General features: G+C 38.3%; 1 protein-coding gene across 1 annotated transcript in view; it reads left to right on the forward strand.

The window, feature by feature from the left end:
* The first annotated feature begins 1,241 nt into the window (after positions 1-1,241).
* FBLN7 (fibulin 7) overlaps positions 1,242-21,839 on the forward strand; it is a 32,544-nt gene continuing 11,946 nt past the window's right edge. The window contains exons 1-5 of the mRNA XM_070948106.1: positions 1,242-1,325; positions 5,473-5,632; positions 11,313-11,483; positions 20,761-20,883; positions 21,681-21,818. Of these exons, the coding sequence (XP_070804207.1) occupies positions 1,242-1,325; positions 5,473-5,632; positions 11,313-11,483; positions 20,761-20,883; positions 21,681-21,818 (676 nt within the window). The remainder of the gene's footprint in view (positions 1,326-5,472; positions 5,633-11,312; positions 11,484-20,760; positions 20,884-21,680; positions 21,819-21,839) is intronic.

Raw genomic sequence — 21,839 nt, forward strand, 5'->3', positions numbered from 1 at the left:
CAGCTTCTTAGAGCCAATTCCTCACCATATGCAACTTTCCTTTTATAGTTTTACCAATTACTGGTCTGCATCTACATACAATTCAAAGTGTTGAATTAGGAGGGCCCTAGTTTTCAGATGTCCGCTCCCATTCCAGTCTCCCAAGCCATTGCATGCCTGAATGTCTGTCTCTCATGTGTCCTTATTTTATCCTTCCATGTCTTTTTGAAATAGATAAGGCTGAGAGACAGAAATTAAAAAAAATAAATTAATGGGCAAGTCAACATTTAAATAAATCTCAAACCCTTTTATAGCATCTTCTAGAGCAAATAGGTTCTGCAAAAGAGGTAGATTTGGGATTGGAAAGGATTCTGCTCCTCTTAAATAAAAATCACCAACCACTTAAGCATGCTTGCGTAGACTTGTTTCCAGTTTTGCTTTGCTTTAAAAAAAAAAAAAAAGAATCAGCAACTTTCCCTTTGAGCCATTCTGCTGAAATAACAAAAGTCCCACAACTGCATAGTAGTGAACTATTTTGCCAGGCTGTTTGTTATTACTGAGTTCATTATTTAGAATCATGTAGAAATTAAATGAATATTAGGATAACAACCTGTGTAAAGGGACAAATTTAATGACTGTTTGAGATGCCAGTAAAGCGGTCATGAGGGGCTATTTTATACAATCGTCTGGAGAAGGGGGAAAAAAAAAAATCCCAGGAGAAGATGCAAACAGCTCTTGGATGAAACCAGAAAGAAAGACATGGAAACGGTCAAAGACACCCCCACTCTTACCCATCCCGTCTCCTGGTTCCCCCCAATAAATTATTCCAGCGACTCCTTGGGCAGGAGAGGACATGCCAAAAACTCAATTTTAAGTAATACTATCGTCCCAAACTGCTGAGCAGCAGGTTGCGCTCGCCCTGGCCTGGAGATGCTGTTGGAGAGGAGAGCAGCACTTCCAGCAAGCCAGCCAGCCCCTTCGAGAGGCAGCGATCGCAGGTATGAACTTAAAAGGAAGGGGGGGAGCGGGAGCAGCTCCCCCTCCCCCGAGGGACCCGTTCTGCAGCCAAGGAGGAGCAGCGGAAACCGAGGAGCGAGGCATTTCTCGCTCGCTGGGGAAAGCTGCCGCGCGCCTTAGCTGCCGCTCCAGCTGCTCTCATCTCCTGGCTGGGCGAGCGGCAGTTCGTGGCGTGCGGAGAAGGACTCGCTCACACTTACTCCACTTTGCTGCCCCGGCCATCGCAACAGTAGCAGCGCACAGCCATGATTTCTGCACGGCGATACAGTCTCTGCAGCCTGGTCCTCGTCTTGTGCCTAGCGGCCGGGCAAGAGTTGCAGGCTTCCCAGGTAAGGGGCTGTGCCAAGGCAGGGGCTCTTCTCTGCCACGCGTCCCTTGTTTCCTACTAGGGGTATATATAACGTAATGCCATAGCTTGTTTTCTGCAGTGAATGCATGGAACTGCGAGAGGGTTTTTTTCTTTTAAAGAATTTGAACCTGTCTCCTCTTTTACCTGTCCTTAGTTTTTTTGTTTGTTTGTTTGTTCGCTTGTTTTTTTTGGGGGGGGGAGTTTGTTTGATTTTTTTTGGCAAAGGCAATTAGGCAAATGTAAAAAGTGACTGGCTAGGTTACCTTTTAGTACAACCTCACTTCAGATCAAGCGGGAAGGGAGCCAGGATGCTTCCAGGCAAGCCCAGCGTTTTTCAACCTTGGTAGCTTAAAGATGTATGGATGTCAACTCCCAAAATGTCCCAGCCGGCCAATAACAGAATTACAAAGTTGGAAGGGACCTTGGAGATCCTCTAGTCCAACCCCCTGCTCAAGCAAGGAGCCCTGCTCCATCAGATAAATGGTTGTTCAATCTCTTCATAAAAATCTCCAGTGTTGGAGCATCCACAACTTCTGGAGGCAAGTTGTTTCACTGATTAATTGTTCACAGTCAGGAAATTTCTCCTTAGTTCTAGATTGATTCTCTCCTTGATTAGTTTCCATCCATTGCTTCTTGTTCTGCCTTCAGGTGCTTTGGAGAATAGCTTGACTCCCTCTTCTTTATGGTAGCCCCTCAGATAACTGCTATCATGTCACCCCTAGTCCTGCTTTTCATTAAAGTAGACATACCCAATTTCTGCAACTGTTCATCATATGTTTGAGCCTCCGGTCCCCTAATCATCTTTGTTGCTCTTCTCTGCACTCTTTCTCAACTTTTTTATATCACGACGATCAAAACTGGATCCAGTGTTCCAAGTGGGGTCTTATCAAAGCATTATAAAGTGGTATTAACACTTCATGTGATCTTGATTCCATCCCTCTGTTAATGCAGCTTGGGACTTACATTGGCTTTTTTGGCAGCTGCATCACACTGCTGGCTCATATTTAAGTGATTATCTACTAGCACTCCAAGACCCCTCTCATAGTTATTACTATTGAGCCAGGTACTACCTATCCTATACCTGTGCATTTAGTTCTTCTTGCCTAAATGTAGTTCTCACCATTGAATTCCATTTTGTTAGATAGGTCCCAGTGTTCAAGTCTGTCAAGAGCCTTTTGTATGTTGAGCCTATCTTCTGGAGTGTCGGCTATTCATGCCAACTTGATGTTATCTGCAAATTTGATGAGTTCCCCTTCTCGTCGAAATCATTGGTGAAGATATTTTCATCATGATGAAGATATTTTTAAGTTCAGAATGAGGTCCTCTAAGAAAGGCACAAAACAAAAGTGGTAGAAGATGCAATGGTAGACTGGCATCTAAAACAGCAAGTTATAAATTTGATCAATAATATTGATACAATCATTTTTATTTTATTAGGTGAAAATATGGAAAAGTAGCTTTGCCATCACAGATATCTTAGCTCAATGAATGTTAGCCTAGAGGAAAAATGTGTGTAGCTCCAGGCATGCTGGGTTTATGATTACTTTCACAGTTGAATTGGTATTATCAGGCAGCTAGTTGCAAGAGAAATTGCCGTTTTTGTATATTATTTCTTCATTATGTATCTATAATCCCTTGTTAGACTAGAAAATCGAATTCAGTGTAACAAAGTTTACTGTATTTAAGTGTATCAGAACAGTTTAAGTTAAACATAATCCTTTCACAAAAAGATACACAGCTCGACTTTTGCCTTTCTTGGCATCTGCTGCATACCACACACAATAAGTATCTTGGACAGGAAAAAGCCTCACTATTTCCTAAGCCTGGCATAAATGTAATTTTGCAATGTTTAAAAAGAAAAGTCACATATAACATCTGACTCCAGTTCCCAATATTAGCACTGACTTTGAGTAATGGTAAAACTAATTCACAAAAAATCCTTTTTATAGCATCTTTATCTGTCTCTTGCTGCTAAATCACTTTACACAAGTTCACGAATGCCTGGATGCAGTTGTGTGCACATATGAACATATTTGTTTGAGTGATTAAAACATGCAAAAATAAATCTATACACTGTTATTGTAGATGGAAAGAGTAGAACTACAGTTAAGATGCAATTAGGAGTATCAGGTACAGAGATAACATTTCAATGCCATAGTTATCATTGCTTTGAGAACAACGCAGCCTCTTAACATGAAAGGGCTTTCTTGGCTGCTTTCTCTGCAGATATCTCAAGGCCAAAGTACACAAGAATGAACATCTTGGTCCAGGACAGAACTGCAAAGTTGTGCAGTGATAGTAGCTGTTCAGTGGATCTCAGCCTTATGTCCTTGCATTTAATTGGCTGGCCACCCATTGATGACAAGTTTTCTCAAATGTCATTCAAAAAGGCCTCCTGCTGATCATTATGACATCCAAAGTAGAAGGCTGCTCACTCATACCCATTTCTGTTTCTTTATGAGGCTCTCAGGATTCAGTAGATTTTGATTTTGACCTGAACTATCCAGAAAGTTCAATCAAAGGTTCAGTTTCTGGGTGTCCTACTCTGTTTTTCAGGAGCCAGTACACTGGCAGCTTCTCCAGCCTGATCTCCGCTGTAGACTGCAACTCCTAAAATTCTCATTTTGCATTTTACTGGCTCTGTGGCAGAAAATTCTGGGATTCATCTCAACACAGCTGGAGAGTGTTGACCAGATTGAATCAGGCTGCCTAAAGGACAAGACACATGAGGACAAGATAGTTCCAAGGATCTATTATTGTCTGTCTGGGATATTAATGAGTCAATTGGAAACCTAACAAAACTTCATTTGCTATATATAGAAATTACAGTTGTACCTTGTCTATCCTATTGTTTCTTGGCAGTTTCAGATAGAGTAAATTATAATCTGTTATATAACCCTAGCCTAGAGAAATTACATAGGACAGAGACCCCCCCAACAATTTGGACACTGGGGACTGGGGGGACATGGTTTTGCATGCTACCTAGATCCCACATATGTGCAGATGAAGCTTCATTCGCTTGAATAGCCCAGTTCCTAATGGACCACGAAGTGGGACCAGTCCACGGCCCGGGGTGTGAGGACCCCTGGTGTAGAATGTACAAATGCACTTCAAATGTATGTTGGAAATGTGAACAACAAGAAGGGACATTTCATCATGCTTGGTGGACATGTAAACAAGCTAGGAAATGTTGGATTCAAATATATATATATATTAATTTAGAGGATTTTAAAAATTGCTCTACAACCGAGACCACAAGTCTTCCTCTTCAGGCAAATAATTGGGAAAAAAGTAATGAAGTTTTATTTTTGTATATGATAACCTCAGCCAAATTATTGGATGCACAAAGATAGAAAGACCTACTATGGAGGAATGGTTGGTGCAGATGATGGAAGTTGCTGAGAGGCTCAAATTAATTTCTTCAATTAGAGACAATATCTATGTTTATTGATGACTGGAAACTTCTTATGAACTATGCATAAAAGAGACAAAATTCTTATGATTTGTGGTTTTGATAATTAGACAGGATAGAATATGGAAAGAAGAGTCAGGAACTTTAGAGAAAGAGATATTTATAATTCTATTTATAACAGCTGTGAAGAAGATGGAAGCTACTTCTTTGTATCCTTTTTCTTTCTGTATTTTTCTTTCTTGCTTATTTTATATTAGTGGTTTTTATCTTTGTTCTTAAATTTTTTAAATAAAATTATTTTTATAAAATTACAATCTAATATCAGGTAGAGCCAAACTATTATAAATAAACAATAGTGATAAGCAATATTATAAAACATTCGTGTCGACAGCAGCATTATGCATGTTCTTCTGACACAATGAATATCTTACACTTTGGTGAGTACACTTTTTTGTGTCTGTTCATTAAGAACTGCCCAATATTACTTTTTCAGGTTGATATCATTGTTCAATTATGATTTTCCTAGAATGGTATGGGGCAACTTGTTCTACTTGCAAGAAATTAACAGGGTACTTTTTTCTCTTTAAGGAAATGCAGGCTATAAATAAACTAGAAAAAACAGAATACATAATTTTCAATATATATTGAATGTTATGGTTTGTAAATGTGACATGTTTACATGCATCAATCTATGATTTTTCTTTCTTTTCCATAGAACTGCATGACAAAACAGCAACTCCTGGGTACCATCCGCCAAATGCAGCAGTTTCTCAAAGGCCAGGAAACACGGTTTGTTGAGGGACTACGCATCATGAAACACCGACTCACAACTCTGCAGAACACTGTGACTAAAGCTATCCCAGACCCACAAACTGGTAAAAAGAATACAGAGCTTCTTCAGAGGATGGGGCAGGGACCTTGTTCAGGTTGAGCTCATTAACCAAAATGAAATTATAGGATAAAGATGGACCCTTTTTGGCATCCTACATCCATGATTCATGATTTCCTAAAAGCAGCCACCTCACACTTTGGTTGGCCACACAAAACACAAAAACATAGTTCGCTAATGTGTAGGTTGGTGTGGAAAATCATATAATGGGATTTGTTTATGGTTCAGCAGATTGTATAAATCAAGGCAAATTAATTCTGGATTAGTATGGGATATAATTACAACTTTTTCCTTTTTGTAATAATAGTGCAGAAGACAGTGCCCAGTCCTCTACTCAGACTTCTGGCTGTGCTGTGCTGGCTAGGAATTATAGTTAAAATTGTCTGAAAGGGCATCAGATTGGACAGTGCTGCATTATGATCACTTCAAAATCTTCAGTGTGAGATTTCCACATGCATGGAAGCATATTACAAAAGAAACAAGGGATCTAAATAATTAATCAAAAAGAATTTGAGGTACAGCAAGATTTATAATCCCTTCACTGTTGACAAGTGAGACTACCCTCCTGCTTTACTACAAGTTTTGCTCATCCATACAGATAGGTAGTAATAGGAGGAGAAAATCATTTTGCTTCCTCAAACAATATTGATCTGTCCACATGTCTCAGAACATTCTTCAAAGGCATTTCTCAGTCATATGAGATTACACAAAGCCACATTCTTCTGAAAACAACAGAGATAATGCTGCAGTGTCTATTTCTTTGAACTTATTTATTGAGTAAGGGAAAAAATGCCCCCCCCCTTCATCCACAAATCCATTCCTGCACAAGTAGCATACTACTGGAACCTCTCACAGAGCATGCAAAATGAACTTATTCAGCGGTACAGTCCCACAATTAAAATAGTTGTCACCCAAAAAATTAACCAACATGGTTCCTCCAAACAAATGTAGCTGACAGGAGTTAGTAGCTATTCACCAGCCATTCCTTTTTAAGCCAGCCATTTTATCATTCAGTGTAGGGCAAGCAATAGTTGCCAGATGTCTTTGACCATTGTCGGGAGCATAGGACTTCTCATTGAACCTTCAACGGGATCTTTAAAGCAGCAGAAATATTCCAGGATCTGAGAAAACATCTGTCTCTATCCACACACACTAGTTACATTCCTGGTTAATTGGACCATGATGTTTTTCAGATTTCTTCAATGTCCAATGAGGACAATCTATATAGATTTGTAATGTGCGATACCAATTTCCAATATTCCCTGGGCAGCACAGTCATTCAGGAAGGCAACATATTGGAAGGGCACTCAGGGTGGAGAAGGTATATTAATTGAATTAACCCAATGTTATAAATTTTGCATATAAGTTATGCAAAATACTGAACCACCACAGACAAATCACTTGACCCTGAGTTCACACAACACACTGGGCTAAAATGTGATTGTTTATGTCAAGAGCTGGATATATCATGTAAACTCATGCATTATATAGAGATTGTGAAGCATCTAAACAAATACTCTGAAACAGGTTTAGTGTAATTGTAAAAAAACAAAGTGTTCTTTTTCCCCAAAAAAACTATGATTTTTATATCACACAAATGCAAGCTTTCCCAAAAGAGTCAGTTCAAATATGTTATGTTTATTATCTATAATTTACAAAATAATTGGATTATTTCCAGGTAACTATGAAGTTTGGAAATCATGAATTGAATATTTCTGGGGGACGCATAGTTTAATATGTTCATAATTGAATTATGCAAAGTTTTAATGATATGGACAATTTGAGCATCCCTAATTAATCGATTTACAGTAAATGAATTTGAGATTAGAAAGACATGGTATGGACTTCCGGCGGTGACGACATCGTAAGCGGGGTGAGGAAACGGCAGCTGCCATCTCTGGAACCCAAATATTCTTTAATAGAAGCTCTTTACGAGCTTTTCCGATCCCGTAGAGATCGGGAAACAAGAGGGGAAGCCTTAAAGCCCCTGGACGCAGTGCTAGCATCGGAGGGGAAACAAGACAAACTCCTCAAATCTATGGAGAAGAAGTCCGCCTCTTGGGCAGACAGGAGCAATGGCGGCCGTCTAGAGTGAAGCCAAGAGTGGAAAGCGGTTTCAAGTGGTAGAGCAGAGCGGAGAATCCCCAGAAGTGGCAAGACGAGGAGGAACGCGGAGAAGGGGTGTGATCTGACGATTCAACCCGTGGCAGCAATTTACGAGAGGAGCGCATAAGCCAGGACAGAGCAGCAGCAAGAGGAAGTATAACCTCGTGGAGTGACTAAGCTGTATTGAAACGAGGAACTCCAAGACTCTGAAAAGCAGTCGAGTGGTGGAGAAATAAATACAAAAGAAGATGACAAATAAATCAGTAACAGAACTCTGAGATTTAAGGTGAATTGAAGAATGCTAAGTTGCTTATTGGTGCCACTGACGACTGCAGTGATAAGACTAAGACGGAAGGGGAGAAACGTGGATTTGAACGGAAAGCAGGATTAGCCATATCTAAGCCACTGAAGAGATTGGACTAAAAACGCTAAGTACAACTAAAAAAGGGGGGAGTAGTTTTTCTTTAGTCTCTATCTGCCAATAGTTTGGGCACACTGTATATATTGTATATATTTTATAGATAGCAAGTAAACAGAAATTCTAAAGTGATAGAAGAAATACTCATTACAATTTATAATCTGTATAATTTACAATTTACAATTTATTTATTTATTAATTTACTCTAATTTACTTAATTTATAAGCTTTAAATATAGAGTGTATTGTGATTTTATAGAATCTGGAAAAAGAGGAAGGGGATTGAATGAAATATAACTAAGACTCTTTGATTGATATTGCAAAATAAGAGGTGATAATTGATTGAATATTAATTAATTATTGATTTAGTAAAGCTGGTTGTTTAGTAAATAATCATTACGGGATTAAAGTGTGATTAAAGTGTGATAGTTTACAAGAATAGAAGTAAACCTAGCTGAAGAATTTAAAGAAACAGAGGATAGAAAATCAATGTTTAAGAATTATATGTTAGCCTGGGAAAACTTCTCTCAAGCATTAAAGATGTCAACAACATCTACTATAACGGAAACAGGGAAAAAACCAGTGGTAAATACTACAACAGTGGCGGCATCACCACTACAACAAAAAACACTAGATAGTATGGTAGGAAAAGAAAAGGAGAAAGAAAAAATGGAAATGACTTTAAATGCTATGCAAAGTATGTTTTCGATGATACAGGAAACGTTATTAAAAACACAAGAAAAGATGGCAGAGAACCAGGAAGAAATGAGATCACTCCACACAGAAATTAAAAATGAAATTGGAGAAGTTAGGAGGGATATTAAAAATATGAATGATAGAATTGGAGATATACAACCATCAATAACCAAAAATGAACAAAGAATTAGGAAAGCAGAAGCTAAAATAGATTCAGTAGAGATGAAAGTAGAGGCAATGGAACAGAAAACTGCTCAAATAAATAAAGAACTGTCCGACTCCTTAGCAATTCTCGAGATGGAAAAAGCTTCATATTTTCTGCGGTTCCAAAATATATCAGAAGAGAAAGATGAAGACCTTGGTGGAAAAATGGCAGAGATAATAGCAGAAATAACAGAAAAAGATAAGCTGGTAATAAAGGGACAAATAGACGAAACCTATCGTGTCCATGCAAATTACATAAGAAGGCACTGTCTGGCAAGAGAGGTACACGTTAAATTCTCAAAAAGATCAATTAGGGATGAGATATATATGAAATCCAGAGAAGGGACGTTGACATATAAAGGCAAAGAAATTATAGTTCTAAAACAAATACCCCGAAGAATTAGGAATCAGAGACAACAATACCAGTTCCTAACAAACCAGTTGAATAGACACAAATTAGCCTTTAGATGGCTAACACTGGAAGGGATCCTGGCTACCTTGGAAGATAAAAAATACAAAATAGATACACCAGAGAAAGCAAGAGTGTTTTATGATTCACACTTCAATCAGGAAGATGACCAAGAAAGTAAAGAAGAAATAGAAAGCAGAAGTCAAGAAGAAGCTCAAATAGAGGCAATACAAGAGAAGGAAGTAAGGACAAGCCAAGAAAAAGAAAGAGAGGAGAGAGAAGGTGCGAGGACGAAAATGCGGATGGAAACAAGACATAAAAAAAACCAGCTACAGTAGACAATGAAAGAGGCCTTGAAACTTTTTTCTGTAAATATTAACAGCTTGAATGCACCAAAAAAAAGATCCCAAATTTTTACAAAACTACCAAAAATAGGAGTAGATGTGACCTGTCTCCAGGAAGTACATATAAAAAAAAGACACCAAAAAATCTTAGAAAATTCCAAACTAGGGAAATTATATACATCTTTGACTTCAAAAAGAATAGGAGAGTGGCGGTTTATGTTAAAGGTTGGATCCTGTCAAAATTAATATATGCAGACGAAGATGATAGAACAGTCATGACTGAATTAATATTGGAAAAATAGGAAAATACTGCTAGTAGTAATATATGCACCGAACCAAAATCAACATGAATTTTTTAAGGGCATACATAATAAAATAGTTGAGCTGGAATATTAAGATATCTGCTTAATTGGTGAACAAGAGAAAAAAAGAGACTCTTTCTAAAGAATTTTTCGACATGGCCATGGAACTAAATTTGAGAGATGTTTGGAGGGAAACTCATGAAGATCAGAACCAATTTACTTTCTATTCTCACCCCCACCAATCCTGGTCCAGGATTGACATGGCTTGGATGACCACGAATATCAGAAATATTTTACCACCTATGGTGGACATGCCCGGTGGCAAAGAAATTTTGGTCCAATATTAAGAAATGTCTAGAACAAATCACTAAACTACAAATAGATAAGAAACCCGAAACCTTTCTGTTAGGAATTTTCACAAAATTTTACCCCAAAGAAATAAAATACTTGTTAATACATATTTTAACGGCAGCAAGGATAATATATGCCAAAAATTGGAAATTGGAAAAAACCCCAACGGAAGAAGAAATAATAGATAAAATCACACAATGTGCCAAAATGGACAGGCTGACAAAAGAGCTAAAGGAAAAAGAAGACACTGAATTTTATAAAGTCTGGAATAAATGGTATCAATGGCATAGGGCTACTAAGGAAGAAATATAACTAGAAGTCAGATAGAATAGAAGTACAAGTGTGCATATAATTACTTCCTTATGGGCGAATAAACCTACAGAGAGAAAGTCAGAAAGCGAAGGTATAATCTAAATATATAATATACAGATTGTTAAAGCAGAAGTCTTAGAGAGCAGAGGAGAGGAGAGGGAAAAAAGGCAATAAGAAACTATTACGTTAAGATTTAAGGGAATAAGTATAACTGTATTACTTGAAAGACCATTACGAAACAAATGCTTCAAATGATTGATTATTTATAAATGTTTATTGTATAATGTATTTTTATGTTTTTGTCATATGTGTTTTATGTGTTTTATATCTGTTTTAATAAAGTTTATAATTTTTTTAAAAAAAAAGAAAGACACGGTATGACTTGTGAGAAAGGAAAAGTTGCATTTTAAGATTACTAAATCTCATGTACACACAGATCTCATGTGGTTAGGAGCAGCTCTGGATGCTTGTCTTATTCCTTCTGAGACCTACTAACCATCTCTATCTTCTGCCAAACTCTTGCAGTGTTCTGCCCTAGATTGGAAGCTCCAGTGAATGGCAAAAAATTTGGCACAAAGAATGTGGTGGATCATGAAGTCCATTTTACCTGTGATCCTGGATTTCAGCTTGTTGGTTCCAATTCTCGAGTATGTCAGCCAAATGGCAGCTGGACTGGAGAAGTTCCACACTGCAAAGGTACTGCCTTACTATTTCTTGGCTGGGGCACAAAAACCGCCCATCTATCTGTCAGAACAAATTTCTACATGTGTAGCTAGAAGAATGCCATCATAGCAATCGTGCCTATATACAAAGTTGACCTAGAGCAGCGATGGCAAACCTTGCCCAAACTGAGTGCCCAAACTGCAACCCAAAACCCACTTATTTATCGCAAAGTGCCAGCATGGCAGTTTGACCTGAATACTGAGGTTTTAGTTTAGAAAAAACAACTCATATGTGATTTAACATCTTTTGTCTTTAAAAAAAAAAAGCCACAAAAACAGAGCTTTCAATGATACAAACAACTTTTTATTGAAAGGTAAAAGTTTGCATTTGGCATGCTTTTGATTAATGTGATTTTTGCTGTTGTATGCATGCTGATAATTTGTCTAATCTTGGCTCATACATTGTTAACTTTGAGAGCAACACATACAGCAATCAGGTCATTTGTTAATCTGTTTCTGGTGTCAGATTTGATATAATTCAAGGCTGAAAACAGCTGCTTATAAGCATAAGATGATCCAAACAAAGTAAGGAAAACATTCCCAAGTGCTTTCATTGACTTAAAATTTGGCAGAGAATTCCACAGTTTAAGGATTTCATTTTCAGAACTAACTGTGCTGTCCTTTGTCATCCCTTCTATCTTCTCAAATGTTTTACACAGATCATAGAATTTATTTTTCCAGATTGAATTATTGGAATTTCAAGAAAGCTCTATTTTCAGATTTCCTAAATCTAACCAGCGTAAACAGGAATGATCAAGTTCTTTAAATTTGGCTTTATCTGGAGAAGTAAGAAAATACAGGGTTGTCTCCCATCTTGTAGAATTGTAAAAATCTATTACTAAAATTCACCTTTGCAGCTGCTACAATGCTAGAAAATTCCTTGTAGATTTCCTGATGGCTTGTAGGATTGTCTGCAAATGTTGTAGAATTTTCTAAATGCATTTTAAGAACTGTATGAAACCAGATGTTGCCCCCACCATAGAAGGTGCCCCATCACTAGTAATTGAAACCACTTTTTCTGGTCTTATGTCTTGTGACAAAAAAACCTCCATCACAGCATTGTAGATATCTATCCCTTGTGTTCTTTCAGGCAAAGACACCAGTTTCACCAGCTCTTCTCTCATGATGTCACCAACAGCATAACGCAAAATTACTGCTAGCCTTGCATGATTATTTATATCTGTGCTTTCATCCAAGCACATGGAGTAACAGGTTGCCTTTTGTAAGTTAGTGGTGAGCTGCTGACTAACATCACTTGCCATGTGCTGGACTCAATCATTAATAGTATTTCTGCTAAGTTGCATCTCAGAGATGCGTTGAATAATTTTGTCCTTGTTTGGGAAATCATGAAAAAGGGAATTACTCCCAGACAACATGGCCATTTTGATAATATCCCCATCAGAAAGGGCTTTTGCCTCAATCTTAGTGGGGAGAATGAAAAATGAGGGACAATGTGAGGATGATAATAGATGCAATGGAGTACTATGAGATGTTTACAGGTAAGGAAGTAGCATTTATTTTTATCAATGCTCAGAAGGCCTTTGACAGGGTTAATTGAAAATTTATGTTTGCCTTGTTAGAAAGGATGGAATTTGGAGACAATTACTTGTGGGCGGTAAGATCTATTTACTCAACTCAAATAGCTAGAGCTTTAATCAATGGGGAAGAAATGGGCAAGATTGAAATCGGAAAAGGCATGAAACAAGGATGCCCACTGTCCCCACTCTTATTCATATTTACACTAGAACCTCTCCTAAAGGAAATTAGGAGGAATCAGGGAATAAAAGGGCTGAAGGTGAGATCTGAAGAATATAAAATTCAGACTTATGCGGATGATCTGGTTTTTATTGTAGAGGACCTCCTAGATTCCGGTAAAAACTTACTTCAGGAGATAGAGAGCTACAGTAGAGTTGCAGGTTTCCGAATTAACAAAGATAAGATGAAGATTATAACAAAGAATATGGCACGGAATCGCTGGAGTGAATTGGAGAGAGAATTGGGCCTTCAAGTGACTAAAAGAATAAAATATTTGGGTATCTGGATGTCTTCTAAAAATACGTCCATTATGGCAGATAATTATACAAAGCTGTTAGCCCAAACAAAGACAGATTTAGAGAAGTGGGAACACCTGTAACTCTCCTTACTCAGTAGGATAGCAACGATTAAAACTCATGGTCCCGAAATGGAACTATTTATTCCAGACTGCCCCCGCGAGATTGGATAGCGGTTTTTTTAAACGGTTAGATAGTTATGTGAGGAAATTTGTTTGGCAGAAGAAGAAGCCCCAGATTAAACTTAAAATGCTTCAAGAGGCACCATGTAGAGGGGGATTTGGTTTACCAAAATGGGAGTTCTACTACCAAGTGGCTAATTTAACTTGGATTAGAGATTGGATACTTTTAAATAGGAAGAGGATTCTTACATTGGAGGGTTATGATTTGTGTCAAGGTTGGCACCATTTTCTATGGAGAGAGAGGTAAGAAATGTGGATATTTTAAGAGACACTACCTTCGGAGAATCTTATTAGAATCCTGGGAAAGGGTTAGGAATAGGTATTATTCAATGATCCCGATTTGGAGGCAGTAACATACTCTGCACTATATAATAAGGAAATATCATTGACATATCAGGATCTGCTTGATCCCCAAGGGGAGCTGAAGACCTGTGAGGAGCTTATGAACCAGGGCAAGAAGGTAGACTGGTGGGCTTCTGCCCAAATACAGTCAAGAGTCAGAAGGGACAAAGGAAAGGAGGGAATCTATAGGTCATTACAGGAGTTAGATAACATTTTACTGAGAATCGAAAAAAAATTACTTTCAAGGTGCTACCAATTATTGGTATCACGATGGATTGGTGAGGAGGTGATTTAACGACATCATGATTGCCTGGGGGAGGAACCTTGGATCTTCTCCAGATCTGGACAAATGGGAGGCGATATGGAACAGGAATATGAAACTCACTTTGGCAACTCCCTACAAGGAAAATATTTATAAAATGGTCTATCGTTGGCACATCCCCCCGACAAGAATTGCAAAAATGTTCCCGGGAGCTTCTCCAGCTTGTTGGAAGTGTGGGAACAGTAATGGGACATACTACCACCAATGGTGGACCTGCCCTAAAGCAGGCAAATATTGGTCCAAGGTCCGGAATTGGATAGTGGAAATTACAAGTTATAATATAGAGCTGAAACCAGAAGTTTTCTTATTGGGAATGAAACCAGATAAAATAAGTAAGGAAAAATGGTACTTGATCCTCCACATTACTACTGCAGCTAGGATATTTTACGCACAAGAGTGGAAAAATGAATTAATACCCACAGAGAATAAACTGATTTGGAAAATTTCAGAATGCGCAGAGGCCGATCAGTTAACGAAATTACTTAGGAACCAAAAAGACACTGATTATTACGAATGTTGGAACCTATGGTATATTTGGGTGAAAGAAAAGAGAGGGAAATGAAATGGATCTTATCAGTGATTTAAATTGTATAGGCGCATATTTGTGTACGTTCATTGCAATAACTTTGTATGTATATATATAAAGAATTGGTTTTTAAAAAAGAAAGGGGCTTACCATGATTTGCTATGCAGAGTGAAATTTGAAAACTGGCAGCTGTCAAATGATTTGTTCTAGAAAGATAGTTGCAAAAACTAAGATACTGGGAATGATATAACAGAATTATTGTTGAAAAAAATTGTAGGAAGTAGTTGTCGCCTTCAGCTCCCTAAGAAAAACCAAGGTATAACATAATGTGAATTTCTAAGTTATAATTAAAGCCAGTTAATTTTGTTTTTAATTATTCTGTTTTCTTTCTTGTATGTGTTTTTCCATGGGAAGTGTTTTTTTTCCAGAAACCCAGCCATTGTACTGGATTTTGTAATTACAGTTAAGTCGACCTTTATATATAAAACCTGACTACTATGGCTTGTTTAACAAATCATATTAAAAGTTATCTGAAATATTCCATAAGGCACACTGATTACACAATAAAAGGCTTGTCTGGAAAACTGGCTTTAGTAGTTAAGATATTTTATGATAATATGAACCCTTCCTCTAGTAGTGTCCCAAAGAAACCAACACTGTTTTCTAATTTCTTACTATACACGCTCTGCTCAAAATATTTGAAATGAAAACTGATGAAAATGCCAATGCATTCAGCAGAAAAAAATTCACCTCCTGGGTATGGCTACCAGATATGGAGGGGAAAACTCCAAATGACCATTAAATGACAGCATAGATATGGAAAAGTGTAAACTTTTGTCAGAGTGTTCTAGTTCTTTGAAGTGTTACCTGGAACCCTAGTAAAGACATCGTACTGCATTCAATTTGTATACCTTTTTAAAGTCTCCTTTCCCATGTATTTTCAGAATTGCCACATTTAAAGGGCTTGATGTTACATAATTTTATGCACCTATTCACCCATCACTAGCCTGTTTTTCTAAGATGCAAATGCATATTAGCAAGATTGAATAATGTCTCCTTTATGAAACCAAACACATTTACAGGACAAGGCAGTAAGCGCCAAAATTGGTCTCCGGGTGCAATTCAAGGTGTTGGTCATTACCTTTAAAGCCCTATATGGCTCAGGGCCAGGCTATCTTCGAGATTGCCTTCTACCACATAGCTCCCAGCAACCAGTAATATCCCACAGAGTCGGTCTCCTCCGGGTCCCGTCAGCTAAACGTCGGCTGGCGGACCCACAGGGGAAGACCTTCTCTGTGGCTGCCCCGGCTCTCTGAAACCAATTACCTCCTGAGGTCTGGACCGCCCCCACCCTATTGGCCTTCCGCAAAGCGGTGAAGACCTGGCTCTTCCGGCAGGCCTGAGGCCATTGATCTCGTTACAATGATCTTGTGAGACCCGACCATGAATTGGAGTGCATGTGTTTTAACGTTTTTAAAGTTTTAATGTTTTTCTTTTTAACATTTATATGGGATTGTTCGCATTGTTTTATTCTTTGTTGTAAGCCGCCCAGAGTTCCTTGGGAGTTGGGCAGCATAGAAATGCGACAAAAGAAATAAATAATAAATAAATAAAATAAAGACAGAGTAAGTTGAATTTAAGCATTATATTTCTGTCTGGTTTTCCTTTGTAAACTATAAACTTCCACTTTAACTCTTGATTGGCTAACTGATCTTCTTACTCCTCTCTACCCCAGTATATAAGTAAAAAATAAAATAAAATAAAATGGTTAAAACTAAAACCATTTCCATCTTCTCTTCCACTCGGATTTTGACAACAAGCAGCACAGACCTTTTTATCTGTTTAAAACAAACCCTATCACCCTATGGCGCACATTTAACTGGAGTGGGGTGGGATGGGATGATTTTCATGGGGACAGAAGAGGGACTTGGCCCCGAAGGCTCCATTCCCTACCTATAGCCTTAGCCGTTGAAAGCCTGGCTTTCTCGCAGCAAGAGATGCAAATAGAGACACAACACTTCAGCCCTCCTGGACGCTGCCATCTTGTAAACATGCTGCAGGACTTCCTGGCAAGCCCCCTCAGCTTTGCTGCCTCAGTCGGAGCCTGATTCCGGAAGCAGTCCAGTAAAGCGCGGAGGTTGGCGAAGCGGGCGTTGCATGGAATGCGTAAAGCAAGGCAGCTTGCCACTCGGTCTGCGCTGGCTGCCCCATCTTCAGACGTCCCAGTCTGTGTTGGGGCAACGTGTGTGCCCACAGAGAAAGCTCTGTGTGCCACCTCTGGCACGCGTGCCATAGGTTTGCCACCAGGGATCTAGAAGAATATGCTAAATGAAGATCAACCAAGATAGTATTCAAGACACATAGACACAACCAATGCAAGTTGTTCTCTTTATGTTAATAGTAGCCTGGCTGGGGGGCGGGGGGAGGGAACCTGATCACTCTGAAGCTTTAGTAGGACATTCGAGAACAGGAGGGGGAAATTAAACTTATCTTAATTTCAGAATAAGGAATAGTTTAGTGGCATCATTGGAAGCATCCTGAGAAAGGTGATCCTACAATATAATTGGAATGAACTATTCCATATATTCCCCTGGGTAGTTCTATTAGTTTATTCTTTCATTCTGGCAATATTGTTCACCTTTAACCATTGTTTCTTCCCAGATCCTATAGCTGATCAGCTAGGAGAACATCCATATACTATTTCATCCTAACTTGTATAAATTACACTCTGTCATGTCTGAATTACACAAGTATTAGGCTTGAACACAATCTGGTTCATCCCAAAACATGGCTTGAAATGGCAAGTGATTATGAGTGAAAAAAGACACTTGCTAATAAGGCTATTACAACTGCTAATAGGTGCTTTTGCCAATCTAACCTAATACCAGACATAAGTGCATTGCTAATTACATCTTGGGATACTACTTATTTAAATAAATTAGCATTACATAAACTCTAGAGCCATAATTATGAAACTCCCGATCAGCAATTTCTCATTAATTTAATGTATGTTTATACTTAAAGCCTACAATTCTGCTCCTGGTCTTTCCCTTATGTAGTTAAGGGGAACAAAATGCAATAAGCTTTGGTTTCTAGATGCTTTCTTCTTTCTTTCCTTGCTCCTTAGCTTTTGACAAACAGCTATTACCCAGATGAAGTTTCTCTCTCTCTTTTGTCTCCAAGCCAGAAAAAAAATCATAACTTCTTAAATTACTGTCTCTCAGACTGCCATTAAAATGCAGATGTTAAAAAAGGGAAACTGAATTTTCAGAATGGTATTAAAATGTTATTTGAAACTCCTGGAATCTGGTGGGTTGGTTTTCTTTATCAAACCTTTCAATATGTGCACAAAAATCGAATAAAGTTTCACAACAAAAATGAAGCATTCAAGCTAAATCAAGTGAAACCATTAAAAAAAAAGGAAACAGTAGCAGGGGCATTTTTTGCAGGTACATAATAGGAAGGAAGATGGAGCAAGTCTTATTTTGGGTTGAAGCTACAGAATCTCGAGCCTCTTTGCATAATCTTCTTCCAATGTTCCATTGGATAGTTAGACTAATATGGATAGAAAGAGTTTGCTATTATTGGAATTTTTCCCTTCCTGTCAGCTTAGGAAAGCTTTTGCTCCTCTATCTTAAAATGACAACCCCTCTGGACAAAACGGAGGAATTTGGAGAATTCTGAGATTTTGGGAAAGTACCAACATTCTTAGAAAAAATCCAGAAGGGAATGTACAGGTTTGTTTGGTTGCCTGCTTTATTTCTCTGAAACAACTTTACTCTTTTTTCAGATTAAAAGACTTTTTAAGTGCAAATTGTACATGATCAGAAAAATAGGCTCTATCTACCACCTCAAAGAATAAAGCTAAAAAAAAGAGGGGAAGGAGGGGGAAAAACCATTGCACAGGCATCCATTTTTTAAAGTTCATTTTTTTAAAATGATGACCATGGGTACTGAAATTGTTTTCAGACAAGAAAGAAGGAAGAGCCAGATGCAACCAGCATTTTTGTTTAGATGACAGAATGATCCTGCTTAGGGTCCCCAACTCCCCATCCAAAGTTAATCCACACATCTTTCTCAACACTTCCAGTTGTCACAGCTATTGGACATTTCCCCCCTAATGCTGGAAAAGAATGACTGGAATCACAAATAGGATAGAAAGACATTCCTCAATGCAGCATTTTGAGTAAAGTCCCTCTTCTGTCCTTTGAAATGCAGCCTTTCCTTCCTTTCGTCTCAAGCACTGTCCTAGTGTAAAGGGCGTGTCAAGTTAAGGATGGATGAGATGAACTTGCATATACATCCATACATGTGCCCAATATGATGGAAGAGGAGGAGGAATTAGCTTGCCTTTTTTTGTTGTTGTTTTGCATTATTTTGTTTAAATTTTCACACGCTCCTTCTTAGCGAGATTAAATTTTTCAGGCCCCTGCACACAGTCTGCGTAGCCCAGGGTGTTTGTTTAAAGGAATTCCTTTCTCATTGTGCAAAATGCTAATGCACCATTGAACCTGTGCCTAAGCTACTGTGAGAAGGCTGCTTGCATAGCCCTCCATTGTGGCTGAAGATATAGAAATGTTGCCTTTAAACAGATGTGATTCACAACGTTAGCCCCTTATTTCTATTCAGAAGCGAGGCACGAATGAAGACAGCACTTCGTATAATCTACATAGAAATTTTTTTTCACATTGATTCTTGGGTTTTGCAAAAAGGAGTTGGTGGCTGGTTTGTGGGCAAGAAATCTTGCTTTTGAAACCACCTTAATGCGTATTTTATACTACAGCCCTCAATACCTGCTTCTCCAGGAGGCCAGATGAGAATTTCAGCTCACTGGAAGTTTCAACAGTATGTGTGAAACAAGAGGGGGTTAGTTAAACCCCTTAGAGTGATTATTCAATAACTTCATGGTTTGAGGACCTCTGATTATTTAGAATATTCTAATAATAGTAGTTTGGCAGATATAAAAGCTACTGCCATCTTACAAAGGCCTATTTCCTCAAGCAATTCCACACCACACTTATTATTTCAATGTATAACAAACTCCAGAGGAAAGGTAAAAGGCAGATCAATAGGAATGGCGGAGCCATCTGGCTTGATTCTTCAGAAAGAGAATTATGTGGGTCTTTGCTCTTTCTTGTAAGATAGTGCCTTCAAAAACCAAATGCGGGCTTTTCAGTCCCCATCTCTTTCCTGCAATTACAGAAGAAAATCTGCAGTTGTGTTATGGTTCTGAAGATCTTTCAGCCTTTTAGAAAAATGCTGCTATTGTGAGATGGTCCTTTTGATTCCACTTCCAATATCAAGAGGCAGGTTGAAGTTTCCACTTTGACTGATGCCAGCAGGAAATGGTTTCGGGTTAGAAGCCAAGAGCGAGGGCCTGTTTTAGCAGAATGAGCTGGAGATTCCCTCCCTTCCACGTAACAGAATTAGCCTTGATAATTTTGGGGTAAAGTCATAAATATTGCCATTTAAAGCGCAGAAACCTCTGTGAGTCTTTGAAATTCAAGATCCAGAAAGATCCCCTCAGTGAAGAGAAAGGATATAATTTCTCACCTTTGCTAGAGTTGGTGGAACACTCACTCTGCTGAAGATGGTAAGAAGTACCTAAAACTACAACTCACTCTTCATACTTTTTATGAATTTGTTCAAATGCACGTGTGCAAAAGCCAATACAGAGACTACATTATCCCTTCATATCAAGTGATTTTGCTTGTCATTCAAGGACAAGTGATTGTTTTCTGTAGGCAACATTTTATATGCTTATACAATGCAGCTTGTGAGCTGAAAGAAGCAAACTTTCTAAGCATTTAATTTCCTTCTTTAATCAGATGTTAGTCTGTGCTCAAATCAGTGCCGGAATGGAGGAACATGTACAGAGACAGGTGACCAGACTCAATGCATTTGTTCACAGGGATGGACCGGCCCCAATTGCCAGTATCAAACCCAGACAGGTTTGTATTTTGCTGGGGGGGGGGGGGGGGGCTAAGGATGGTGGAATTGAAATGTTTCACTCCTCCTTTCTTTTATGCACCAAGGGAAGATACATAGTATGTGGCAAACAATGGTTGGCTCAAGTCAAAATTAGCTGTTTAAATTAGGATTTGCTGTAAAGTGTATAATTGCAATTTCCTCCATTTTTGCAAAAGGCAGAAGAAAATCTGAATGTATTTTAGAAGGGGGAAAAACCACTCTTTGCATAAATATGAAAATGATTTTAAGGAAAAGGAAAGAAATAGTATAAAGAAAGTTTATGTCAAGAGGAGGAACAATTTTTATTTGTTACAATTATATCCCGTATTTCCTCAAGAGCTGGATATAGCGTTTTCTTCTTCAGTTTAACTCTACAAGGTAGAGAATGGCTGAACCAATTTTCCCCAGCAAACTTTCACCCTGGTCTCCCCAGTACTAGTCAACACCTTAACTATTATACCACACTGGATCTGATTCTTAGGTTTTCCTTTTATTAAATTAATTTTTATTGAAGAATTTTACACAGTAAGAAAAACAGCACAGTTTTAAGAAAGAGAGAATATAGTGAATAAAGGGAAAAGAAAAATGTTTTCACAAAAAAGTATATAAAATTAGAGCAAACCCCACTTCCTAATAACACTGCTGATGTTCCTTAGTTTGATAATAAAACATCTTCAAGAAAACCACCAAGTTCAGAGATCACCAAGGACCCCACAGGTCAATCCTGAGCTACAAGTATTTTCTTCTATCAGTAATTTCTTCCCACTTCTTTTTTCAGTACCTCCAGCATGGAGCATAACAAATGACCCAGCTTTTAGTCGCAAGCCGCGCTGTGCCCAATTAGATCGAATGCAACACTGCAGCTGTGAAGCGGGCTTCCATATGAGTGGCACTACAGAAAACAGTATTTGCCAGGGTAAGAGATCATTTGAACGAT

Source organism: Pituophis catenifer, unplaced genomic scaffold, assembly GCF_029215685.1.
Source record: "Pituophis catenifer annectens isolate HBS135680 unplaced genomic scaffold, rPitCat1.0.hap2 SCAF_1, whole genome shotgun sequence".
Taxonomy (NCBI): Eukaryota; Metazoa; Chordata; class Lepidosauria; order Squamata; family Colubridae; genus Pituophis; species Pituophis catenifer.